Raw genomic sequence first — 23,880 nt, 5'->3', positions numbered from 1 at the left:
ATTTTGTTTTTATTATTTCCATGGTTAGGCTTGAGAATTGCCTAAATCTCATTGGTGAATTTGTTGTTGTTGTCTGTACGTCACAAACATGGTCGCCACGCTCCGCCCTCACGTTCACCCCTGTTGTGGTTGACTTGGAAACCGTCGCAGCGTCGTTGGTGAAATTGGAGGACAGCACAATCACTGCAGGGTAGATACACGTAGTTACCCTTAGTAAACTCATATCAAGCTCTTGAATCCTTCTGTGTGGAATATGGGTTGTTTTGAGGCTCAAACGGTTTATTGACGAAGCTAAATTGTACTGTACGAAACGTAGTAAGTTAACAATGCCACTTTTGCTAGCTAACGCTAACGTTAGCACATAGCAAGCTAACGTTAGCGATAGCTTGGCTAACTAACTTGGCGTTTAACAATGGTTGCGTTTCCTAAGATTGTTTTAGCAGATAAAACCAAAAACACGATATGGGCTTGTTCCATTTTGAATCCAACTTGATAAAACTAATTGTGCACGTGACAAACCCCAGTATGATGATCCAGCAGAGATTTTGTGTGCAAGCCGTAACGTTCCCTGTTTTGTGTTTACAGGATGAAAGACTTCCCCCCTGGATTACTCGTACTTTGCATTTAGAATGAGAGACGTAACGGTGCCTGAGGATGCCAGTTGGTGAGCTTCTTGCTGTTCCCTAACGTTAAACAAACCAGTGGGAGAAGAAATAATCAAATCGTAGTAATACCACAGAGTGAAAATGCCTCGTTCTGCAATTGTACTTGTAACGTCACAGAAGTAAACTTGAAGTATCAAAAGTATAATGCAGACTATCGCCTTTTAAACGTTCATATTATTATATATCATATTAGTGGGTTATTGTTAATATGTATGCAATGGAAGCAAATAAGCATTTTATTGCCTCGTTGATTGAGGTGGGGCCTAATTTAAACTCTTTTACAAACTGTTGGGTAGTTTAATCTTTGTTGAAATTCTGTTGTATGTATGTAAATAAAATGTAGTGAATTAAAAACATTTGAAATGTGGTGGAGTAGAAGTTTAAGCTCCAGTACCTCAAGACTGTACTGAAGTACAGTATTGAATAGTAGTAGTAGTAGTAGTAGTAAATGCACCCTTCACCACAGCAACACACACTTCTTTGATCACATTCTTTTTGCCCATTAATTACAGTGTAGTAATGACAGTGTAACCTTTTTACAGGTGAGAGTGAAGACCGGGCAAAGACCCGGGAAAGATTCAATGAAGTCTTCAAGAAATACTCAGATTCAGAGAAGAAAAAATTAAAGAAGAAAAACACGGAAAGTCAGGAGACTATTGTGGTATGTGTTCTAAAAGTTTAAAATCACACCTGGTTCTTCAGGTAATCTCCTTCTTCAACACTGCAAAGTTAAACTTTGCATACAGCATATACAGTACATATATAGATTGACATTACTTTGCTCTCCCTCCCCCCTGTTTCTTTTAGCTTCAGAATCTAAAAAAGAATCTCAACCTTGAGAAGGACATAGAAGAGGATGAGACCATCCTCCAGAACACATATCACCCCGAACAAGGCAGCCCTCGCTACACCAAGAATAAACGAAGAGAGAAGGAAACAGCGGAAAAGGTTAATATCAACAACAGTAGAAACCAAGAAGACACTCAAACATCAAAAAGCAAGAGGAAAAGTAAGAGGCAGCTTCCCTCCCCCCCTGTACCTGAGGATACCACAGATTACATCCAGCCGGATGCGGATGCTTTCAATTCTGTGATTGCTTTAGATGATGCAGCTGGTGGAAAGGAGCCAAAGAGAAAAAGTAAGAAGGGAAAAAACAAAGGAGAAACAGAGACCAAGGCAGAGAATCAGGTGGAAGATGCAGAGGACACGCTGCTGCATGAATACCAGCAGCAGATTGCACAGGAAGAGCAGAGGACTTTAAAGAAGACAAGTGCCAAGACTGAGGAAGAGAGTGTTGTCTCCCAAAATGTTTCGCTAAATAATGATGTTGGGAAGAAGAAGAAGAAAAAGCTGAAATCTGTTATCACACAGTCGGAAGTAGGGTGTGTATACTTGTGTTATACATATTTTATTTTACATTTAGTAATAACGCTACAGGCTCCAGTTTTTAACAACATATTTATGTAAGATATAATGCTTTTTGGTCCACTAGGGATGAAGATGAAAATGCTGACCAGGATGCTGATGTGGACAACGAAACTGAATCCAAGGGAAAAAAGAAGAAGACAAAGAAGAAAAAACATGGTAACTGGATGTTAATTGTCAGGCACACTATTTAAAAAAATTAAAATTAAAAATCTACTAAAAAGTCTGTACAATGTTGATGAATTTTATGTTTTTTTGAAATTTCCAATTATTCAGTTGTCAGAGAAGAGAGTGAAACTGAGGCAGAAGGACCACAGAAACCAACATTTGATGACAGCCTTGTGCTGGGAGTGTACATACACAAAACAGATCGCCTCAAGACTGACCTACTGATCTCACACCCCATGGTGAAGATACATGTGGTCGATGAAAGCACTGGACAGTATGTGAAGAAAGAAGACTGGTGAGAAGGGACACTCTGAGACCCATACGTTACTGTCATTTAGATCAGTGTTTAATTCAGTGTTAAATTGTGTTTTTACATCAGTATTGGTTTAGTAATTCCATTGTCAGGTACATTCTTTCTTTGTAACCGTAACTTGTAACATTTGGACCATAGTTATTTGTGGGTGTGTAGGCATGCTCCACAGTTGTTTTAACATGTTTTCAAAGAGAGTAGAGGGTGGTAAAAATCTTTTTTTGAACGAACATAATTTACTGCAAACTCCCTAACTGTATGGATTTAGTTTCAGTATTTGTACAGCATGTATTTGCTTAAAAAGGAAATGTGTTTGTCTTGTTTTTCATAGCCATCGGCCAGTCTCCTCATTTTATGAGCAAGAGAGCGTTGACAACATTCTCCCCATCATGACTCAACCTTTTGACTTCAAGAAGAACAAATCCATCATCCCTGAGTGGCAGGAACAGATCATCTTCAATGAACGCTTCGGTTACTTTGTTCAACAAAATGATGAAAGCCCCAGAGTTGTACTCTTCTTTGAAGTAAGAGACACTTTATTTCTACATAGTTGGTCAATTTCAATGTAGCTGTAAATAATTGTTCATCTTTAAATGTTTTGTAAAGATCCTGGACTTCATAACCATGGAAGAAGCGAGAGCTAGCGCTGATGTTGACAAGCATACACAAGGATTCAGAAAGATTGCATGGGCATTCCTCAAGGTACTATATTTAAGTCTGGTCATTTAGAATAAATGCTTTTTAACTGTTGTTTTTAATACTCGTTTCACAATTTTATTTGTATCCTTTAGCTTGTCGGCACAAATGGTGTGCTGAATATCGACAGTAAACTGCGCCTACAGCTCTTCTTCCCTCCACCTCGGGCAAAGAGACAAGCAAAAACAATTGAGGTGGTCGAGTGGTGGAGGAAGTACCCCCGAATCAAATACGCATCCACCCTTTATGTTACGGTGAAAGGCATTAAACTCCCTGAGCATGTAAGTTTGTTGTTGCTTTATAGCTGCTATTATTGTATTTTTTGTCTTTTATAATGAATCCTTTTGTCTTACACTTCTACTGTAGGTATGTATAGTTGACGTGTTACATATTAATAGTGATACTGTAGACAATGTTGTTTTAGATATTTTGGTGTAAAGTTAAGCCACGTGTGGATTCAGTGATGTGTTGGGATGGTTTTTGTTCTGCAGGTTGACCCCAGTATCCGGTCCATGATGGCACTGCAGGAAGAGAGGGGTAGCACCTCCTACAGTGACCTGCAGAATGAGGTCACCAAGAGAAGCCTGACACAACATCTGGACAGCAAGCTGCCAGCCTTGAGATGGAGCCGGTTGCCTGGACAGGTTGGTGGAATCAGGAATTAGTATTTGATGTCAAAACAATATCTTTATCATTGCAAAATATAACTTGTAACAGTCTTAGCTACTCATTCTTATAAGCTGGTAATTTGGGGTATAACATTCTCTGTTCAGCGAAATTACAAATCATTCTTGTGGATTGTTTAAATGCAATATGTCATGATGTATCGGGGTGGTAGGGTTTATTGTCTAAACAACACAGTTCAGTTTTATTCACAAAAGTTAAAAGACAAGTACATATTAAACCATAATGCAGATATGTGAAATGGCATACCCTGGTAAACTATTTGAAGCTTGTGTATAGGGGCCATATTGGCAGACCTGTGGCCCTCGACAGACCACACTAAAGTTTGTGCATTTCAGTTTCCCCTTTTTTACCCTTAATAAGATGCATTTTCCTTGTATATATATATATATATATGTAAATGAGGGAGAGTAGATAGGTCACAAAGTATTTAAAGCATATTTACAACATTGTACACAGGCATTGTGAAAGATATTACATTCAGTTAGCTTTAGAAGGCATTCAGACTTCAGAAGACACTCAAGCTTGTGTTTACATTAAAGCTATTGCTGGTCACTGTGATCATTCCTCCTGTCCATAGTGGCTGTGCAGTGATCCCTTCTTAATGTTATGTCAGCATACGAGATGGGAGACCAAATCCACCTGTCGTTCTTGGATGTAACATAACTTCGATGTAAAGTTCAGGAGACGCTAACACGAGGCTTCAGCGCTGTATATACATGGGCATGTCAGTGTTGTTTTGAAGCAACACTAGAGAACTTTTCCCACTTCTGTCCCACTACGGAATTGTCTATTACATTACATTGTCCAGTTCATTCGAACTATAGATCCACTACCTGATCTGGCAAACTTGCATAATGTAATGGACAATTCTGCTTCCAAACTGTAAGGGGACCGAAGCGGGAAAAGTTCTCTAGTGTTGCTTTAACACAGACTTAACAAATGTGAACCTATCATGGTTGACTGCACAAGCCTTACCAGTGTTCCTCTGTTAAAGGTCTGTCGGATTCCTAACAAGTCCATGCTGACACTCCGTGGTGGTCAATTGGCTGCTTCACGGTGCTCTTCTCTCATACCGGGACGTTACTGGCCACTGCTTGTGCTGACAGAGATTCTTTTCCTGTAATAGGTAAGCAACACTTACAGGCAACTTGTCTGTGTAAAAGTCTTCCTGCTAAGGCTCCTCTTCACTCCTCAGAAGAAAGCTTTGGTTTATTAATTTGCTGTTTATACAGAGTAGTCATTACCAGTTCTGAGGATGAACTCAGGATTCTATAACTTCCAAGCATGTACAAAAAAAATTAATAAATGCATTGTTAAAAAAATGACCCCATTCTTTTACTATTTTAGTGTATGAGATTCCCTCGGGCAAGGTTTTGGCTGACTTCAGTGGCCATCTCAAAATAGTATATGATCTGTGCTGGTCCAGAGACGATCGGAACCTTTTGTCTGCTTCCTCTGATGGAACTGTCAAGTAAGTTTCTGTTTTTTAGATAAAAAAATAACTAAACTTGACCAGGAGTGAATGAAAAAGTTCACGGTGAGGTGTCACTGCTGTTGACTGAATTGCTTTAGTTTAGTCTCGCATTGCCAGACCTACCTCCACAGTGCTGTGCAGTAAGGTCTGGCTACACCATAAAAACATTCTAGGATAAGAGAAAAAAACCCACTCTGGGTTGTCTGTATTTCTTTAAACCAATCACAATCGTCTTGGGCGGCGCTAAATTCTGGACACAGCAACAGTGGCTCTGCAAAATGGTCTCGGGTTGAACATTTGCACCCTGCAAAATTAAACAACACATACAATATTAAATGTAGTTAACTGTTCACACAATACAGTAACGTGAGCTTTTTAATGTAGCAGGATGCGTTGATAAATGTAATTTGCTCTTACCAATGTATTACTGTGTATTTTGTCCATAGCAAATCCTCTCTAATGTCCCAAAATGTCCCATTTAGTTTGTAAATGCAGTAAACGTATTCTTTGATAATGATTAACAATCATTCACCTAAAGAACCAAGCAGGCCTGCTTAATTGCACAATCCAAATTTTCTTTAAAACTGGCCTTTTTCAGCTCCTAGCTTGTTAGCGCAAAATAAGAAGGTTGTTGTTGTTTCCCAAAGAGAAGGGATTTTGAGAAAGTTAACACACAGAGAGCAGAAGCGGAAGGGCAAAGCCTAACATCCGGAGCATGGCAGACTTTATCCTTGAAATACACTTCTGTTGATCCAGACTAGAACTGCTGTAACAACTGTTTGCCATAGCACCTCTAGGGGGAGTAAGTACCCTTCGTAGTAGCTCACTATGTCTTTATGTTACCAGTGACACAGCATGTTTTGGGCTGTTGTGATTGTCTGACTCCAGAGTATTATTTAAAGAACAGACTTTATTTGCACAAACGAATTGTTTGCATTATTGAAATTTTCTTGCCCTCCTCCCTCAGAGAGTGGAACGTGGAGAGGCTTCAGATAACAGCCCAGAAGGTGCTCCCTCATCCATCCTTTGTGTACTGTGCTCAGTACCACCCCACAGCCCAGAACCTGGTGGTAACCGGCGGCTACGACTCTCTGGTACGAGTGTGGAGGCTTGATGTCAATGATGTGAATGGCCAGCTGCTGCAGGAGTTTGAGGGTCACAGCAGTTTCATCAACTCAGTTTGTTTTGACTCTGAAGGTATTGTGTTTTCATAAACTGGTGACCTGTCCATGTTGTGTGCCACCCAGTGCATGCAGGGATTGGCCCACAACCCCGCACAAGTTAAGAATGAATGCAAAGAATTATTCCCCTGTAGTGAATAATAGTTTTTATGAATAATGTTACATAAAATAGCGCATTGATGGGCCTTGATTAAAGTCTTTACGCATAAACTTACACATTTCTAGTCTTAGCTGTTGAACTATTTTCTTATGTGTTAGTTGACCACCAAGATGGACTTTAACACACAATTTAAAGTCCTAAACCAACACAGGTAGTGGCATTCAGAGGAAGGGGAAAAACACACATACAGACACCCATTGAAACACTTTGTATGTGAGCATGCTTGTGTGCATTTCAGGACATTTCTGAGGGACATTACATTAAGTATTTATACCATTACTGTCTATTGTAAATCTAATTGTGGTGCTCTCTGTGTTTATGAAATGTGACGGTTGGCTTCTTTTGTAAGGAGATGAAGAATGTTCTACTTGTGTCTTCTCATAACTGATGTTCCTTTCATTGTATTTGTTGTAATTAGGAAAGAGAATGTTCTCTGCAGACAATACAGGCCTAATCCTTGTGTGGAAAACTACAGTAAACGACAGCAAGCGGCATCCGCCATGTCATCGCTGGTGTATAGAGAAGGTACAAGAGAGGATATTGCACATACAGTATACTTTAGATTTTTCTGCTTGTGCAGTAGAAAAGAAATTGTAAAGAAATGTAAATTTAAGCTCTTTTTTCTTGGCAGAAATTAGATGAGAGTGACCTCCGAGGTGTCCCCATCAACATGCTGCAGCTCCATCCAAACGGGCGGTGCCTGCTCATCCATGCCAAAGACAGTGTCTTGAGGATGATGGACTTGAGAATGTAAATAAGAGGAGACATAACCTAAAAAGAACCATCTGTAATTACAGGAAACCGTGACCTCTGTTCTGAGTTTTGAGTGTCGCTGCAGGTTTAGGGGTTTGCTATGGGTATAGCCACTTCACTTACCCAGTGCTAAAAGAAGCTTACTGATTTTTTGATGGTTGGTGCATCTTAGCCTTTGTGAGTACATAGTTGTTTATTCTAAGTAATGGCATTCACTTAATGTATTTGCCCTGGTAAAGCACCAGTATTAAGTCAAGTATTACCAACACATTATACAATATTTCACGTCAAGTCAACAGCACAGAGCAGCTATTTAAGTTAGATTATGTAGCTTGAGTTATTATTACAAAATTTCAGGTACACATAAATTCTGGGTTAGATAGAATACATACACTTTTTTATAGCTGTTGAAACTGAATATGTCACTATTCATAACTAAAATGCAGACAAAATAAGCTGATGTCTTAAGTCTCACTTCAAACCATAGTCACTGTTTCTCAAATTACAGATGGGACTTTTCATCTCAGAGGAGTGTATCATCAAAAAAATGTATGAAACACATTATGTTGCAAAGAAAATATTTCTTTTTACAGTCCAAAAACATACAGTCTTTGTTTAAACTCAAAAATATCCATGATCCATCTTTTCAACAATGTGTCTGCCCCTTTCAGCCTGGCTGTGAAGAAGTACACCGGAGCCACAAACTACAGAGAGAGAATCTATAGCACTTTCACGCCATGCGGGAACTTAATCTTCTCTGGTAGCGAAGATGGGATGGCATATGTCTGGAATACTGACACAGGTGACACATTTATTTCCTTCATTTATTTTGTTTTATGGTTTATTTTTCTGTCAGTTTTAAAAGTATTCTGCCTAGTGGCTCCAACTGTCAGTTGTTCTGTCTTCTCAGGTGACCAAGTTGCAGTCTACTCTGAGCTTGGTTACTCCACTGCTCTCCACAGCGTGTCCTTCCACCCTCACGAAAACATGGTTGCTTTCAGCGCCTTCGGTCAGAGCCAGCCTGTCCATGTGTACCTCTACGATCGCAGAGGTTTGTTTGCTTTTTTTGTGTGTGGGTGCAGCCCCTGAATCGCTAATTAATTCTACTCACTTTGTTTTCATATCTAGGTGTTATTTCAGTCAGCTGAGCTATTTGATTTGGCTGATACATACAAGCATTCAAATACAAACTGCCCTTAGACTATCATGCTGTATCACACAGTTTCCCAGCTGGAGGCTCACAACATAAACGCTGCGGGCAGATCCATATCTACAGACACCAGAACCATCAGAAACACACCAGACCCAGGACCGGACAGGATGTCTGCTGCTTCAGCCATGGATCAGTTTGCACAAGCAACAAGACTTGCATTCAAAATGCAGTGTGTTAAGAAGCAACTGGATTCAGTACTTGTAAATATTCATCTTCTGTTACTCTGAAATAAGTATATAGAGAAATACAGAAATTCAATATTCACCAAAACTCACTTTCTGAAATCAATTTTAGGACCCACATCTGAAGCCTTCAACTTCTGGATACATGTATGAGCAAGGTACTGTATGTGTTTCATATTTGAACTGTTGTGGAGTTTTCTATAATGGACATGGTGTGCCACATTTCATCTTGATGGATATGTTTTTACAACACTGCTGTCCCTTTATTTACATGGAAAATATTCTGCTTTTGTGTGTTTGGTTTGCAGACAAAATGGGCCGTTCTCACACAGGGAGGAGGTTCACAATAGATTCTGGCACAGTGAGTTTCTGATTAGTGCTCCTTTGTATAGGTGATGTAACCTGTCGAGCCTTTTACGCTGTTCTCTGTAATCTCTTTCTAAACCTCCTTATATACAGTCTATGGTCTAAACCAGTTTGTTCTTGGGATTTCGTCTCAAGTGCTAAGAAAGGAACACACCACAGAAACAAGTCTAGAAAGTTAAAGACTGTTTTCAATGATTAACTCAGATCTTGATTAGCACAGCATTACAGAAGTGCATTGTCCTCTGGGCCATTTGTTAACCCAGATAAATCTGCTGGCTGCAATAATGTATTGTGTATTATCTTTAAAGTTTAATTTAATCTTGACCTTAAATTGCATCAGGAGACCTGAGCAGGTCTACTTGAAATAGTTATTAAATTACTGCTATTTTGAAATAATCTGCGAGACAACTCATGTCAAGCTTTTTTCTTTTCAGGCGGGATTAAATGCTTCGTTACCACCTCCGTCTCTCCTGTCGCCGCACTCCAAGCTGCAGCTCTCTGGTTCTTTAGCGGAGCAGCTAATTCCTCAGGCAGCTCTGAGCACCCAAAACCGTGAGTGGCGTGTTACACTTAATCACACTGTTATTTGTCTTTAACCAATGAATGGCTTTACTGCCACTCTGTGAGGTCAAATATTTTCCAAGATTAGAGCTGTGCAAAGTATAGCATGTGGTGACCAAGACCAAATGATTCCAGCATTGTGGTCTAGAGTCTCCTGAAGCATGTACACCATACACAGAGACAAAGATGGGCCGCTTGTGATTTTTACTTGTGTGCGTAAGTGATTTCTGTAAACACAAATCAGTGGATTGTGTTACAGTCCCAGGTTAAATATTTATCTTTAATTTCTGCCTTTTTTCTTGTAATTTCAGGCGGGTTCAGTCCAGTTGGTCAGCATCTAAAAGGAGCGTCCTCTTTCAGGCTACAGACGGTAAGGCTGTTAACAGTGTATCTCTTCATGTAATACTTTTAATGTGTCTTTTTGTTTTTTTTCTTTGTCAACCAAATCTTAACCACACATTACAGCATGATTACTCTAACTGCTAACGGGGTCTGCCAAATATCATATGTCCACTAGACTGGATCAATGGAAGTACATTTCCAGGATAATGGCCTAAGAATGTCCCTCACCTTGCACGCTCTGTGTGTTGCTGTCTCAAACTCGGTTTACTTCAGAAAACGACAAACTTCGAGCTAGCAAGCTACAGTCTGTAAATGAAAATTTCGATTGTGCAATAGGGCATGCCTGCTTGGTTCCTGCGGGGAATGATTTTAAAGAGTTACAAAGAATATGTTTATGCCATTTAGTATATAACTGGGACATTTTGGGACCGGTTGGTGGGGAATGCTGTGGACAAAGTACACAGCGATACACTGTAAGAGCACACTATGTTTAACCTTGTATTCAGCTAATTTAAATAGCTCATGTTACTGTATTGTGTGAACAGTTAACTTCATTTAATATTGTATGTGGAGTTTTCTTTTGTGGGTTAAAATGTTCCACCAAATCAAGAGCCACCGTCCAGAGCTTAGTGCTGCCCAAGACGATTGTGATTGTTTTTTTCTTCTATTCTAGAAGGTTTGTGTGGTGTAGCCAGACCTTACTCCTCAGCGCTGTGGAGATAGGTCTGGCAATGGAAAACTATACAGTATGTCCTCTAAAGTTGCTATTACAAGACTAAAAATGTTCTTTTTCTTCATTAGAGTCTTCCTGACCACATTTCTTCAGGCATCAGTGTGGAAACAGATTCTGCCCCCGTTCAACAAGTAGTAAGTACCCATCCAGCTGCAAGCTCAGGTGCATGCAACCTTTCCCCTCTCACACTCAACCCCTCCACCTCTGTGTTCCTCTTCCAGGTGGTCTCTCTCTATGACTACAGAGCTAATCGGTCTGATGAACTGACCATACGGCGCGGTGATGTCATCCAAGTGCTGTATAAAGACAATGACAACTGGTGGTTTGGGCGTCTGGCCAATGGGCAGCAGGGATATTTTCTAGCTTCTTATGTAGCAGATCAGGGTAAGTGAATTGAATGTCTTGTGATACACCTAGTGGATAATGTACATGAAACGTCCAAATGTGGTGCAAGATGCTGAGTTATTTTATATTGTAGGAGATTTCAATGAAGAGGTGTCTGTAGAGGCACATGCAGCCTTGTCTGAGGGATCCGTTGAGAGGTCAACACCAACCAGGGTAAGGAGAATAATACAATGGCGTCTGACCTGGATTTGTAATTCTTTTCTTTTTTTTACCTAGAAGGGCAAAAAAGTGAAATGGTGTGGCTGTAACAGGGGAATACCTTTCTCGTACTCCATATGCATGTCTTCTCTCTCTTATGTCTATGGTGCCTATTTTTCTTTTTGGTAAAGTGATACTCCTTAGTGTTTGTTTTGACCATTAAACACCCTTGTTCACAATTCACCGCTAAAGCATTGCTGTGCCAAAGTACAGCCTCACAGAGCTTTGAGCATGGCTGTAGTCATTTCCTCCCTTTATGTTTGGGTTTTGGTGTTCATTATTGTTACCCATGTGTGCATGGGCCATGTGCCTCCTCCTGATGATTGCCTGAGCTACAGTGGAATTCTGATTCTGACAAAAAGTCAATTCTTGCACACACTTATCAGCTCTGTATTGAATTATTTAAAAGGAGTTGATGTTCCTGTCACAAGGACCTTTCTCAAGGCCTGGAGAATTGACTTTTTCTTTGAAATTGAATCAGGGAGACAAAGCAGGTGGTGTCCGTGTTGTCTTCAACTCAATGTGTCATATCCTCCATAAAGACATGTCAACGGTCATTATCAATCAATCCATTTTTGTTTTTAATTCTGGGACAAATACAACGTTCATGCTCAGCATAAAAAGAAGTCTTATTTTGTCAAAACTATGTCAAATCATCAGCCACTAATCAGCCTACAGGGGGTGAGTGAAATACTTGGGGATTTTGGGAAAAAGTATCACGTAAATGTATACTTTTTAGTGCAGAAAAGAGTGCATTTTGATTGTGGCCTAGATTTAAGATGGATTTTCATTTTATTTTATCTCTTCTCCTTCCTTACTTTTCCAAGGTAACTGCTGCAATTAGTTCTTCTGGGGAACTGAGGTTTCTTTCTGAGCCGACCCTGTCTGACACAGAACCTGAGTTGACTGATGCCAGGTGAGAAGCTCGCTGTGCTTAAATCCTCCTAACTGCATTCACAGGGTCATGGTTAACGAACACTGCATGAGGCTCTAAGTGTTGGTTTTCTTAAACAAAATTAGACAACGGGGGTTTATAATAACTGACATGGTATAATGCTGTTTCGAAATACCGAATACTAATTGTGAATGATGGTTTTCCCGCAGAGCCAGAAGGAAAAAGAAGGTGAAAAAGCCAAGAGTCCCTGTATCTTCACATCGAGCCACTTTTTCTGACGCAGATGCTTCCGAGTCGCTGAGCACCAGGAGGAGAGGCAGATCCACAGACAGACCTCTCCCCACGAGACCGACGGGCCGGGCTAATGGTGCCTTCCAGCCTGATACGGAAACTTAGGGCTCATTGATTGTTTTCAACTAGAATGCTTAGAATGCTTTCACCTTTATTTTATTTTCATAAAAATGCATTTTTGTAATGACAGTAAACTCTACAGGTGTGTAGTATTTTGTACATATTTGAACAGTCAATATGTCCTGTATTGTACTTGATACAGATTGATCAATGAAGTATAAAGATTTGACCACCATGTCTTTGCATAAAGAATGTGTATGTGTACATTTTTCCTAATTTCTGTATTATATTCTAAGTATTGTTTTATTTTCCTAGCCTGTAATAGATACATTTGTTTATATGCCACATCCTCACAGCTATATAAAAATACAGATTATTTTTTTTCAGATATTTTGTTAATCTCTTTCAATAAATCATATGTAAAGTCAAATTTTTGATTTCTAACATGCTTGAATAAATATGCTTAAGGGCTATTTGGATTATGTGTGGTATGCATTTCATTTTTGGAACAGACTTGAAAGGATGCAACTAGGATACCAAGTATTCTGGTTGTTGCTAGAATTTTAAAGAAATATTTGAGTTACCTATAAGTTAATGTGTATTTGTATTTCAAAATTCATCAAGATAGATTGTTTTTTTGAGTAACACGTGGAAATTATTTTGGGAAACACCCAATGACAACTGGGTAACCTTATGTCATTTTGTCTGTCAAAATATAAGCAGGCTATGCAGCGTTTGATATCAGCTCCGGTTGACTTCACGCCATTTTACTAACTGTTCACAGACATGGGGTGGATAGAGAGTGAACACACAGGTGGGTGTTTTTCTTTCATTTATTTACTGTCTTTATTTAGTGCAAAATAAATTGGTGCAAACATCTTTAAATTGTTCAGTCGGCACAACATTCAGAATCGCTAACTTGAGGGAAACATGACAACGCTCCTTGTTACAATGAATTCTACTGAGTGTTATGAGGCTCACTATGATGGTGCTTATTCCCTTCATGTTACCATGAACGTGGTCAGCAGCTCTTAACTTGTGTAACTTCAACATGAAAGGGGGTTCATGTGACGTAGAAAACTAAGATCATTAATACAGCAGAGCTTTAGAACAAAAGGCACATTTAGCTTGTCTGGACTTTCCAGTGGTTGACTATATTCACTCATAATCATTTACAATGTGAAATAATCTATTTAATTTGTACAATCTTAAAGTTCGTACCGCTTTGTTTTTTTAGGCTTTTAGGCCAATATTCACATGATCTAAGTAGAAAGCATCACAGTCCCTGCCACACCAAAAAAAAACTTAACTTAAAAAGCTATTGGTGGTAATAACAATGGAACCATGTGTGTAACTTGGAAGCTGATGCCCGGAGCAGCTGAGACATTTAGAGCATGTTTTGTATGGTATGGTATGGTGTCCTCCACATGTTGCTGAGGGCTTCATTCAGTCAGGAGAGGAGTGCTTTCATCTGTCCGTAGACTATCTTCTCCAACGCTTCAAATTAAACATAAAAGTGAGTGTTACGCCCAGCATGTTGTTGCAAACTGCACAAATTAAGTCTAACTAGCCTTCCACGTAGCATGCAGTATACATGAGGCATCTTAACCCTCCTGTTATCTTCGGGTCAACCCCTTTCCAAAAATATCACAAATATGGGTTTCTTTCAAACAAATTTTCCAAAAAAGCTACGTGGATGGTTCCCAACAATGCTCCTCACAAGTTAAATAAATAATCAGTTCACTACTTTCATTAAATTTGTGTTTTTTTTGTCAATTTTATAGCATTTGGAGAAAAAAAATTGTTTTGTTTGTTGAATTGAACTTTAAAAAAGTGTAAAAAAAAAGAAGAGAGAATAATGTCAATAAAAGTGACTAAAATGTGAACAAATGTCAAATAAAGTAAATAAATAATAAATAAATGTGATTATCTTCATTTGGAGGTTAATGATTACCTTCGATGTTGCTGGCGATGACACAGGTAATACACAGCGAGGAAAAGGGCCTGAGAACAGTGTGGTCATTGAGTTTCATGTGAGTAACTGCCAAAAAAAAGAGAATCACACGCTTCTTTCTCTATCCGTCGTCGGGGTGTGTTTAACCCCAAGTAAGTTAAGCAGAACTTTCAGAGTCTCCTCCCGTCTCGGTCACACTGACATTTAACCCTGACTTTGTCCCTAGGCTGACTACACGAGTAACTAATCCTTTATTCTTTATAACATGGTCATAAAACTGTTAACTGGGATCTTTCAAAACACAAGAACACAATAAGAATGCTAACAGGGCTGGGCAATATGGCCGGAATCTTCTATCAGGATATATGTTGTTCTACGATATACATCCCAATATAGCATGTTTTCTGGTAATTTAATAAATAAATAAATAGTCTATATGAAATACCAACATGGTAAAGCTTATTTTTGTATACTGCTGTTTTAAATATTTGAAAATGAAAAGCCCTGAGTGCAAAATTAACATGATATGCAAGGATAACAACATAAAGCTTTGTCCAAAAGACATAAATTTAGCTGTAACAGAGTTCAGCTGCTGGTTTTTCAACATCGGGATAAAAACAATAGACAATTTTTTTTTATAGCATTTTGACAATATCGTCATATGGCCCAGACCTTAATGCTAATATGCCAGCAAGTGAGAGCTTCATGTGTCCTTTTCTCACGTGAACACTGCACAAACTGATACTTACACCCAAAAGCGCCAAGCCTCCTTGGATGGCAGCTGCCCACTCAAAGCTCAGATGTTGCGTGATAAGGCCACCCACTATTGGGCCATAAAACATCCTTTAAAAAAATATAAATAATAATTAATTTTTAAAATCATAATCAAAACAGTCAAAATCAAAGGGCAGGAAATAAGTACCAACCGGTGAGACAATTGATTTTATATCTACGCTGTTTTTTTTTTTTTTCCTAGATTCAGATGGCTACTGACAAACACATGGCTTTGGGATTTACCCCATGGACCAAACTGCCCCGAACAGTCCGGACACCATTCCGAGAGTGCTTAATCCTTCTTCATATCCTTGTTCACTACAAAGAAAAGAAAATAACGTTTCACCTTGCATTGTATGTACTGTACACGTACATACAAATGAATGTAGTAGCGCGACCTGTGAAGCCACTCACTTTGCACACGTGATGATCTCAGGGAACGTGGGGATTGCAGTTATGCCCAGAGAAAACCCTATTACACCAAGCATGATGATCAGCAACCACAGTTTACTGCACATAGAAACACAGAAAAACATACAAGTTAGTATCGTTAACCTATGGGAATCCTGAATGTTGAGGCAGCAACACAATACTTACTGAGAACTGTTAGTCTGTGTTGGAAGAAGTACTCAACTCTTTTATGTAGTACTCAACTCTTTTGTGTAGTACTCAACTGTGTAGTACTCAACTCTTTTGTGTAGTACTCAACTCATTTGAGTGAGTACAAGCAGCAATAACACAGTGGATGAATACTCGATTACAGGCTATCCTGTCACACACACACACACACACACACACACACACACACACACCACACACACACACACACACACACACACACACACACACACACACACACACACACACACACACACACACACACACACACACACACACACACACACACACACACACACACACACACACACACACACACACACACACACACACACACACACACACACACACCACACACACACCACACACACACACACACACACACACACACACACACACACACACACACACACACACACACAGCTAGTATAGGATAGTTGTTTTCCCTTGTTTCCAGTCTTTATGCTAAGCCAAGCTAAAAGGCTGCAGGCTGTAGCAGATTACATAAACAGATAATAATAGAGGGAACGTTTCTCTTCTCACTGGGATATTGCGCCGCCGGAGCTTTCTGCTGTATGATTAAATAACGCCAACAACACGAAATATTATCTGCTGGTCAAAGCGACCAGAGAAAAGCAGTGTTTAATTATAAATAATTATTTTTTGATTTAATGTAGTTTGCGTGCTTGTTTACTCAGACTTTTATACATACTATGCATAAAAATCATACATGTGCTGTACATAATATACATTATGCAAATTCTTTGTTTCCTAAAATATATGTTATGTTGGCTATTTCTGTGGATATCATCATAGCGTAAACTAGTTTAATTAATTAATTCCTTTGTCCCTGACAGCTGTTGGTTTATTTGGTCATGGGATTCCTGGGTAGCAGGGGGATGGGGTTGGGAGGACTGGCTAGGTTGTACTACTGTGTGTGTGTGTGTGTGTGTTTGTTTGTTTGTTTGTTTGTTTCTTTATTGTGTTGAAGATGATTAATCGTGTCAGGGGTTGAAGGGTGAGAGTTGGGGTGAAGTGGGTTTGATGAAGGGAAACAAGGGAAATCGTATTACCTCGTATTGCTGTCGTATTACACTTTGCCTTATGTCACTTTTAGGACTAAATGGTGCTTCCCGTCCGCTACACAAACAAAACAAATAATTGATCAATAGCTTGGAATAAGCATATTTCCAAAAGTGTGGGACTTCTCTTTTAAAGTAGGGAGTCTTTGTTACTTTCCATCTTTAGCACGTGCTCACCTCGGGATGTGAAGGAAAGGGACGGGGCCGAGCAGTGAGAAGCTAACGGCTGTGGAGACACCTCCCAACACTATGAACCAAGACCTGGTGGACTGATAAAACACCAACACACACACACACACACACACACACACACACATAAGGGATTTACTTCATATGACAAACTTACATTAGGAAGAATAATCCACATTTACTTTCATACTTACGGGATATTTATCAGTAAAATACCCAATCAGCGGTGATGCCAGACAGTATGGTAACGACAAACCAAGCATGATGAGTCCCACATAGCCAGATGAGAGATTAAACTACATCCAACAAAGAGGGGGAGAGAGAACTCAATCTCACTGCAAAGCTTGACAAACTTTCTTTCCGCAGTAAGTTGACTTTATCAAAAGACAGGAATTACCCTTTCCATAGCAAACAGAGACAAAGTGGCATCCAAGAAGCCCAGTCCTGCACTCTGAGTGAATATCACATAGCAGATCAGGACGATTTTCACTTTGGTGAGAAGTCGGAAGAACGAATCCTTCGAGGGGTCTGAATCTAAGCGGACAGGAGCACAATTTACAGCTCACGGTTCCAATCCGAGAAATAAAAAAATAACTTATTGAATTTGCTGAGATATAGCAAATAATATGTTGAAACCGTTACCTATGTTTGGCAAGACGTATATGTTGAATGGAACCATAATCAACAGGAAACATCCGAGAAACATAAAAGGGACTTCATATCCAAACGACTGGTAGAACCACCCTCCGATCGGGGGCCCCAGGATAAGACCAAGTCCTGTGAAAATCTCCAGACTACCCTAAAGAGAGAGAATTGCCGCACATTGAAATATGTAAGCAGAATCTGAGCATTTCCTCATTATACACATGCCACAAGATATGTATTATTTGCCATGACACTGGGAGTAGTGGGAGATACAAAACAACCCTAAGCATATTGTTTTTTTGTTTTTTTTTCTCGTGACTCCTAATGTCTCCTAAACAACATGCCAGTCGCACAAGGGTTGTCTACACTCACCAAAACAGTTGCCACATTGTTTGGGAATATTTTTGCCGTCATGGCAAAAGAAGAGGTCATCGCAGCGGCAAAGCCTAAGGCGTCTATGGACCTCACTACGAAGCACAGAGTTATGAAAATAGGTCCTGCAGGTACCCGATTGAGTAACCTGCGAGAAAAGAAAGCAAAAGCAGAAACACTGAAATAAAATGACAAAACAGGCTGTTAAGTTTGTTCTTAAAAATAGTCCAACTACAGATATTACAACTAGTTTTTACACTACATAAAATCACAAATCCACATTGATTCACATTCAAATAAAGTGGGGAATAACAATACATTCACAAGGATCCTTGTATATTTTCCAATACAGTACTGTGCTATACGGCAGATTCTGTCATTTTATGACCTTGAGCTTACAATTTGACAAATTATGTATTTTTACATCCATCTTTAAAAGGTGAGGCTGACAATATTCTACATGTTTCTTACTGTCAACAAATCCCATGAAAATGACAATGGGCCCATGATGTCTGTGTTAGTCCGTCTCTTAATACTTTCCAACTCTGTCTGTGGATCTCAGAGCCAACTCTATTCATTCCTACTGAAGATGTAAATCTGCGTCCAACATGTATTGTTTCACAAAAAAGGAGAAAATCATTTTATAAAACAGCTGGGCATTGTAGTTAAAGCAAGTGTTGGAGAAAATGCTGCATTTGTCGGAGCATTTTTTATCTGCAGATTCACACCCATCTGGTGCTCTACATTGTTTATAGCAGCAGGACGGTGTATGTGAATATGACTCCAAAAAAACTTCAGTTCATTATATTGAAGGGACATGGTTCCACAGTATGGCTCATTGATGTTTTAAATAGATCGTAACAATGGAGCTCTTTAGAACAGAGAAATAACTTGTATCAAGACTTTACTGATATGCAGCCAAACAACTCCTAGTACCAAATCTGTGCTTAATGTGTTTTCTGTGGCTATCATCATTATTGACAGGACCAACACTTACCCAAACAGAATGGTGCAGCCCGACGAAACAAAAAGCCCCATTACGAGCATAAACTTTGGACCAATTTGGACAATCTGATACAACAACAAACAGAGAGTAAATTACTGCAGAGTTGGGCAGCACATCCCACTTCATATAATACTATAAGAAAGACAGCCATATACTTACATATTTGCCCATTACCAATGAGCCAATGAAATTGCAGACAGCGTAGCAGCCAAATATGAGACCAATGACAGTTTGACTGGCTCCCTTCTTGACTGCCTGTGAAGAAATATGCATGTAAGGCATTTATTGGTTGATAATTACACACCATCTTAGTAACAAAAGCAATGAATAAAGACGTGTAATGTGATAGCCAATAAAAGTAAAATGTGTTGAAAATATATATAGAAATGCAGTTACCAGAAAACTGTGTGCTATGAATTAACGCTTCAAATGGTTGACCAGTACTATCATATTTATTAATCCACTCCCTGTGGCCTAACCTCTGCTGAGCAGTTATTACACACGGCCTCAGCCGACGTCACCTGAGACCAATGGGTATGACAGTCAGTCATTCGTTGGCCTTCAGCGAGGCTTTCTGATGTCTAAGCACATGATTGCTCATTCATTCCACGCAGAAGACACTACTACTGAGATGTTGAAGGGAACTGGTGATGGCTCTCTGATCTATGAGCTGTACACTGACATGCACCAATGAGCATTACAGCTGTTGTTTCACATCCTTTTTTGGGATCAAATATATTTTTTTTATTTGAACAATTACATCCTTTAACAGCAGCCCTGATTTAAATATCTGTCTTTGTAAATATACACTAAAACAATCCATTCTAAAAAAATGTTTTCCTGCTTTTTCCTGTTTGCCTCAAAAATACAACTATTACTGCATTTTATCTGGAGTTATCTTTGCAGATGCAAATTACCAGGATTTAAAGAATGCACTCTCTCTGTATTTTACGTCTATGTAATGATGTATGTGCTTTTATTTATGGGAAACATATTACATGTATTACTGTTGTTTTTCAAGACACATTGCCTTGCTGGTGTACACTGTCTTGACTTTGCAGTTTTCCTGTTTGATTTTGTCTTGCTTTGGCTAGTTGACGTTACACATCACTTGTGTGATTTGCATTAGCGAACAGCTTCTAGCAACGGAAACAGACTCAATTTTAAAACAGACAAGATATTAAAATGCTAATGCCAGTTACAAATCAATGCTGTGAAATGCTAAGTTTCACTTTGTAATATGACCCCCTTTGGAATGGGTTGAAAAATAGTGTTATTAGATTAGATTAGATTAGATAATACTTTATTCATCCCACAATGGGGGAATTCTCTTGTTACAGCAGCAGTTTTCCACATGACAAAGCACACCAACAAAAAATCAACAGGCAAAGAGACATGTGCAAAAAGTACTGAATTAATGTAAAGTGGCATTCTATAAAAAGGTATTGTAAAATAAAGTGAGGTGGCCATAGTAATATGGGTATGTATTAACCATTAAAACTAACCTATGTATGTTCTACTGGAATGCTATAGAATAAGTTAGCTTAGAACTAACTTTCACTGTAGTCCTGGGCCTGATGGTAAAAAAAAAGACACCTCAAAAACGGAATATAATGACAAAATGGTAAAACGTAGTGTAAAAACCTAGTGTTACAGTGTTAGTCAGTACTGTGTGTTTGAAAACTGACTCACTAGTGTCAGGTACAGAGAAATATTTAGTAGTTCCATTAGCCACCACACTGGTCCTACCAGACCAAGTAATGCTGTGGCAGCAAAGTCCCTTAGTTTGTTGAATTAAGTAAGGATGTTTTATTAATTTTATTAATTTAACTTTTTATTCAAAAGAGGAATAATGTATTATTTCTTTTCTTTTTTTAAAGCTACATGGTCTTGTTTTAATAAAGCCAGTATTTAAAACTGTACCCTCTATTTAAGCGTTACCCAAACCCCTAAACTCTTGTCCCCTAAAAGCAGAGGTGGGTAGAGTAGCCAAAAATTGTACTCAAGTAAAAGTACTGTTACTTCAGAATAATATGACTCAAGTAAAAGTAAAAGTAGTTATCCAAATAATTACTTGAGTAAGAGTAAAAAAGTGCTTGATGAAAAAACTACTCAAGTAGTGAGTAACTGTTGAGTAACGTCTGATTTATTTCTTAACACAAGCATCAATCAGACCGACAAAATACAAAATAATTATCTTTAGGCAAATTATAGTTCATCCAATCAATAAAAATAAATTAAAATTAATTTATTAATTACAAAATAGCTTACTTGAGAGACTTGTCACATCAAATTAGGATGGATACTGCATGTGTAAAACATACTGTATGTAACCTAAAAGACAAACATCACCTCTCCACAGCAGAAACTAAAACCACCGCTACGTCTCCTCAGGTTAGATGTTGAGTTGTTGAATGCTCACATGTCCGTTTGTTTAGGTCGACACTAAACGCTGCATAACGTAGCTGCTGTTTCACACTTTTCCTAAAAGGTAACCACGCTTTCACTATGAGGTGGGGGGGAGGGGTCCTCCTGGTCTGCGTTGCCTTGGCGACGTATGATTCTGACGTCTTTGCTTTGCTACGACGGTAAAGCTAACCTGTCGCGCTGCTGAAACGAGTACGGTCACGTGACTGAACAACGACGTGTGATTGGTTAAGCACAGTCACGTGGTAGAGCCTTCAGCGGAAGACTCTCTCTCTCTCTCTGTCAAAATAAAACAATGACGCGTAGTAACGAGTAAAGAGCTCATTGTAGCCTGATGTAGCGGAGTAAGAGTACAGTTTCTTCTTCACTAATCTACTCAAGTAAAAGTAAAAGTATAGTGAATTAAAACTACTCCTAGAAGTACAATTTGTTCAAAAACGTACTCAAGTAAATGTAACGGAGTAAATGTAACTCGTTACTACCCACCTCTGCCTAAAAGGAGAATTCCAGTTGATTCCAACACGTAGCTCTGTTGTCTGTAAATGTGGAGTGCTATCACTAGAGAGAAAAACAAAACCCAATCGGTGCTGCCTACACCGTGTTATCCTCCTGCTAGAGTTAGCACCTTAAACAGGGCAAGTTTTAAATGTATTTTTAGCCTCTTAACATGTTTAAAATGTCATTAAATGTGCCTACCCATGTGCAGTGATTCCTTCTGAGTGAACACAGTGAACCTGACTGCTGGAGATGTGACAGAAATGCATAAAAGTTGTGCTAATTCAGCTGTGTTTAGTTCCGGTGTTGATACTGCAAGAAGTGCTTAGGGACCGTCTACAAACTACAACACAGAAAAGAGATGCAAAAATATGCTGTAAGTGCTGTAACTAGCAGGAGACAAGTTATAATTGAGGTCAGTTTGGAGACACTGCCTTATTTTATCATTAAATTGGTAGCCTACACATTTTTGTGTTATCTCTTTTCTGTGTTGTAGTTTGTAGACGGTCCCTAAGATCTCAATGCACAGGTACTAAACCCAGCTGGATTAGCAAAACTTTTATGCATTTCTTTCAAATCTCCAGCAGTCAGGTTCACTGTGTTCCCTCGGAAGGAATCACTGCACATGGGTAGGCACTTTTAATGACATTTTGAACATGCTAAGAGGCTAAAAACAAGTTTAAAACTTGCCCTGTTGAAGCCTGTTGGGTGCTAACTCTAGCAGGAGGATAACACGGTGTAGGCAGTTCCGATTGGTTTTATTTTTCTCTCTACTGACAGCACTCCACATTTACAGACAACAGAGCTACGTGTTGGAATTGACCAGAATTCTCCTTTAACATGTCATTTGAACCCTATGAGGGCTTATTATGTCTTACCTCATTGGGGAAAAAGGGTCCTAATATTGAGTAACAGATCATTGAACTGAAGTTGACAGATGCCATTGATATGAGGGTGAGAGTCTGCTGCCTGGTCATCCTTGGGGTGTGCTCCGTTGATTCGGCTGGAATGCTGTTATCTGCTGGGAAAAACACGGAAATGAGTCAAAGTTAAGAAACAGACAAGGGGCATAATACATTTTGACACTGCTGTGTGTAAAGGGCGTGTCATTCATGATGAAATTAATCGCACTGAAGTCACCAACCTGTTTGCTGAAGACTAACTTGCGAATCCATTTTTAAAAGTTTCCAATTATTCAGGACTTGAGACGGTGACCCGGCATAACGACACACACGAGAAACCCGACAGCAGACAACCAGCTCCTGCCTCTGTTCAGCGACAATAAGCCACCGTCTGGAGCCAGCTAACTACGTTAGATAACTAACGGCTAATGTCAAATGACACAGAAAACACACTTTCTTTCAAAATAAAAGCCCCTGTCCGCAGCTTCCGGTGGCACAAGCGACTCAGTCTTCCTTCAGGTGCAACATATTTATCATTAAAAGTTACACTGTAAATATTAGGACTTCATCTTAAAATGATCAACAATGCCTTCTTTATATTTTTTGATTAAGTTATGTTTTCATCATTATTACTGGCACAGGACCTTTTAT

The 23,880-nt window shown here is 39.2% G+C and overlaps 2 protein-coding genes across 6 annotated transcripts; one reads left to right on the top strand and one right to left on the bottom strand.

The window, feature by feature from the left end:
* Positions 1–93: 93 nt before the first annotated feature.
* ahi1 (Abelson helper integration site 1) lies at positions 94–13,247 on the top strand. The gene is given in 28 exon segments (XM_032500801.1): positions 94–190; positions 586–664; positions 1,208–1,326; positions 1,473–2,047; positions 2,158–2,249; positions 2,367–2,553; positions 2,900–3,092; positions 3,175–3,270; positions 3,360–3,545; positions 3,756–3,908; positions 4,946–4,988; positions 4,991–5,077; positions 5,299–5,422; positions 6,393–6,622; positions 7,185–7,291; positions 7,398–7,516; positions 8,191–8,321; positions 8,430–8,570; positions 8,742–8,932; positions 9,027–9,072; positions 9,223–9,275; positions 9,715–9,832; positions 10,153–10,211; positions 10,985–11,050; positions 11,138–11,300; positions 11,395–11,474; positions 12,347–12,435; positions 12,624–13,247. Coding segments are annotated over 27 exon segments (3,645 nt in total). The 5' UTR covers positions 94–190; positions 586–654; the 3' UTR covers positions 12,811–13,247.
* Positions 13,248–13,593: 346 nt separating this feature from the next.
* On the bottom strand, positions 13,594–23,699 carry slc18b1 (solute carrier family 18 member B1). Of its 5 annotated transcripts, none has more exons than XR_004327006.1 (14): positions 23,472–23,699; positions 23,206–23,348; positions 19,565–19,660; positions 19,397–19,470; positions 18,400–18,547; positions 18,025–18,181; positions 17,780–17,916; positions 17,577–17,678; positions 17,371–17,462; positions 15,908–16,003; positions 15,737–15,811; positions 15,469–15,562; positions 14,720–14,806; positions 13,594–14,262 (listed from the first exon to the last, which is right to left on the bottom strand). XR_004327006.1 is itself a non-coding variant. In XM_032500857.1 (14 exons), exons 1-14 carry the CDS (start codon positions 23,500–23,502, stop codon positions 14,208–14,210), a joined length of 1,353 nt encoding a protein of 450 aa, XP_032356748.1. In that variant the 5' UTR covers positions 23,503–23,699; the 3' UTR covers positions 13,594–14,207. The 5 variants fall into 5 exon arrangements, 4 of the variants coding, with proteins under 4 accessions (XP_032356748.1, XP_032356749.1, XP_032356750.1 ...); XM_032500857.1 differs by having other exon boundaries at positions 13,594–14,265; positions 14,720–14,769; XM_032500858.1 differs by having other exon boundaries at positions 14,720–14,769.
* Positions 23,700–23,880: the final 181 nt, after the last annotated feature.

This window comes from Etheostoma spectabile, chromosome 20, assembly GCF_008692095.1.
Source record: "Etheostoma spectabile isolate EspeVRDwgs_2016 chromosome 20, UIUC_Espe_1.0, whole genome shotgun sequence".
NCBI classification, from domain to species: Eukaryota; Metazoa; Chordata; class Actinopteri; order Perciformes; family Percidae; genus Etheostoma; species Etheostoma spectabile.
Note: the sequence above shows the minus strand (reverse complement) of the source record. Positions and strands in the feature narration are given on the sequence as shown.

Bases quoted from the DNA above. Each gene is read 5' to 3' on its own strand.
- slc18b1 (XM_032500857.1), bottom strand. From the start codon at position 23,502: ATGGATTCGCAAGTTAGTCTTCAGCAAACAG. The intron at 17,917-18,024 runs GTAACGGTTTCA...CTGTCCGCTTAG, and splicing joins ATACGTCTTGCCAAACATAG to ATTCAGACCCCTCGAAGGAT. The intron at 15,563-15,736 runs GTAAATCCCAAA...ATTTTTTTAAAG, and splicing joins GGGGCAGTTTGGTCCATGGG to GATGTTTTATGGCCCAATAG.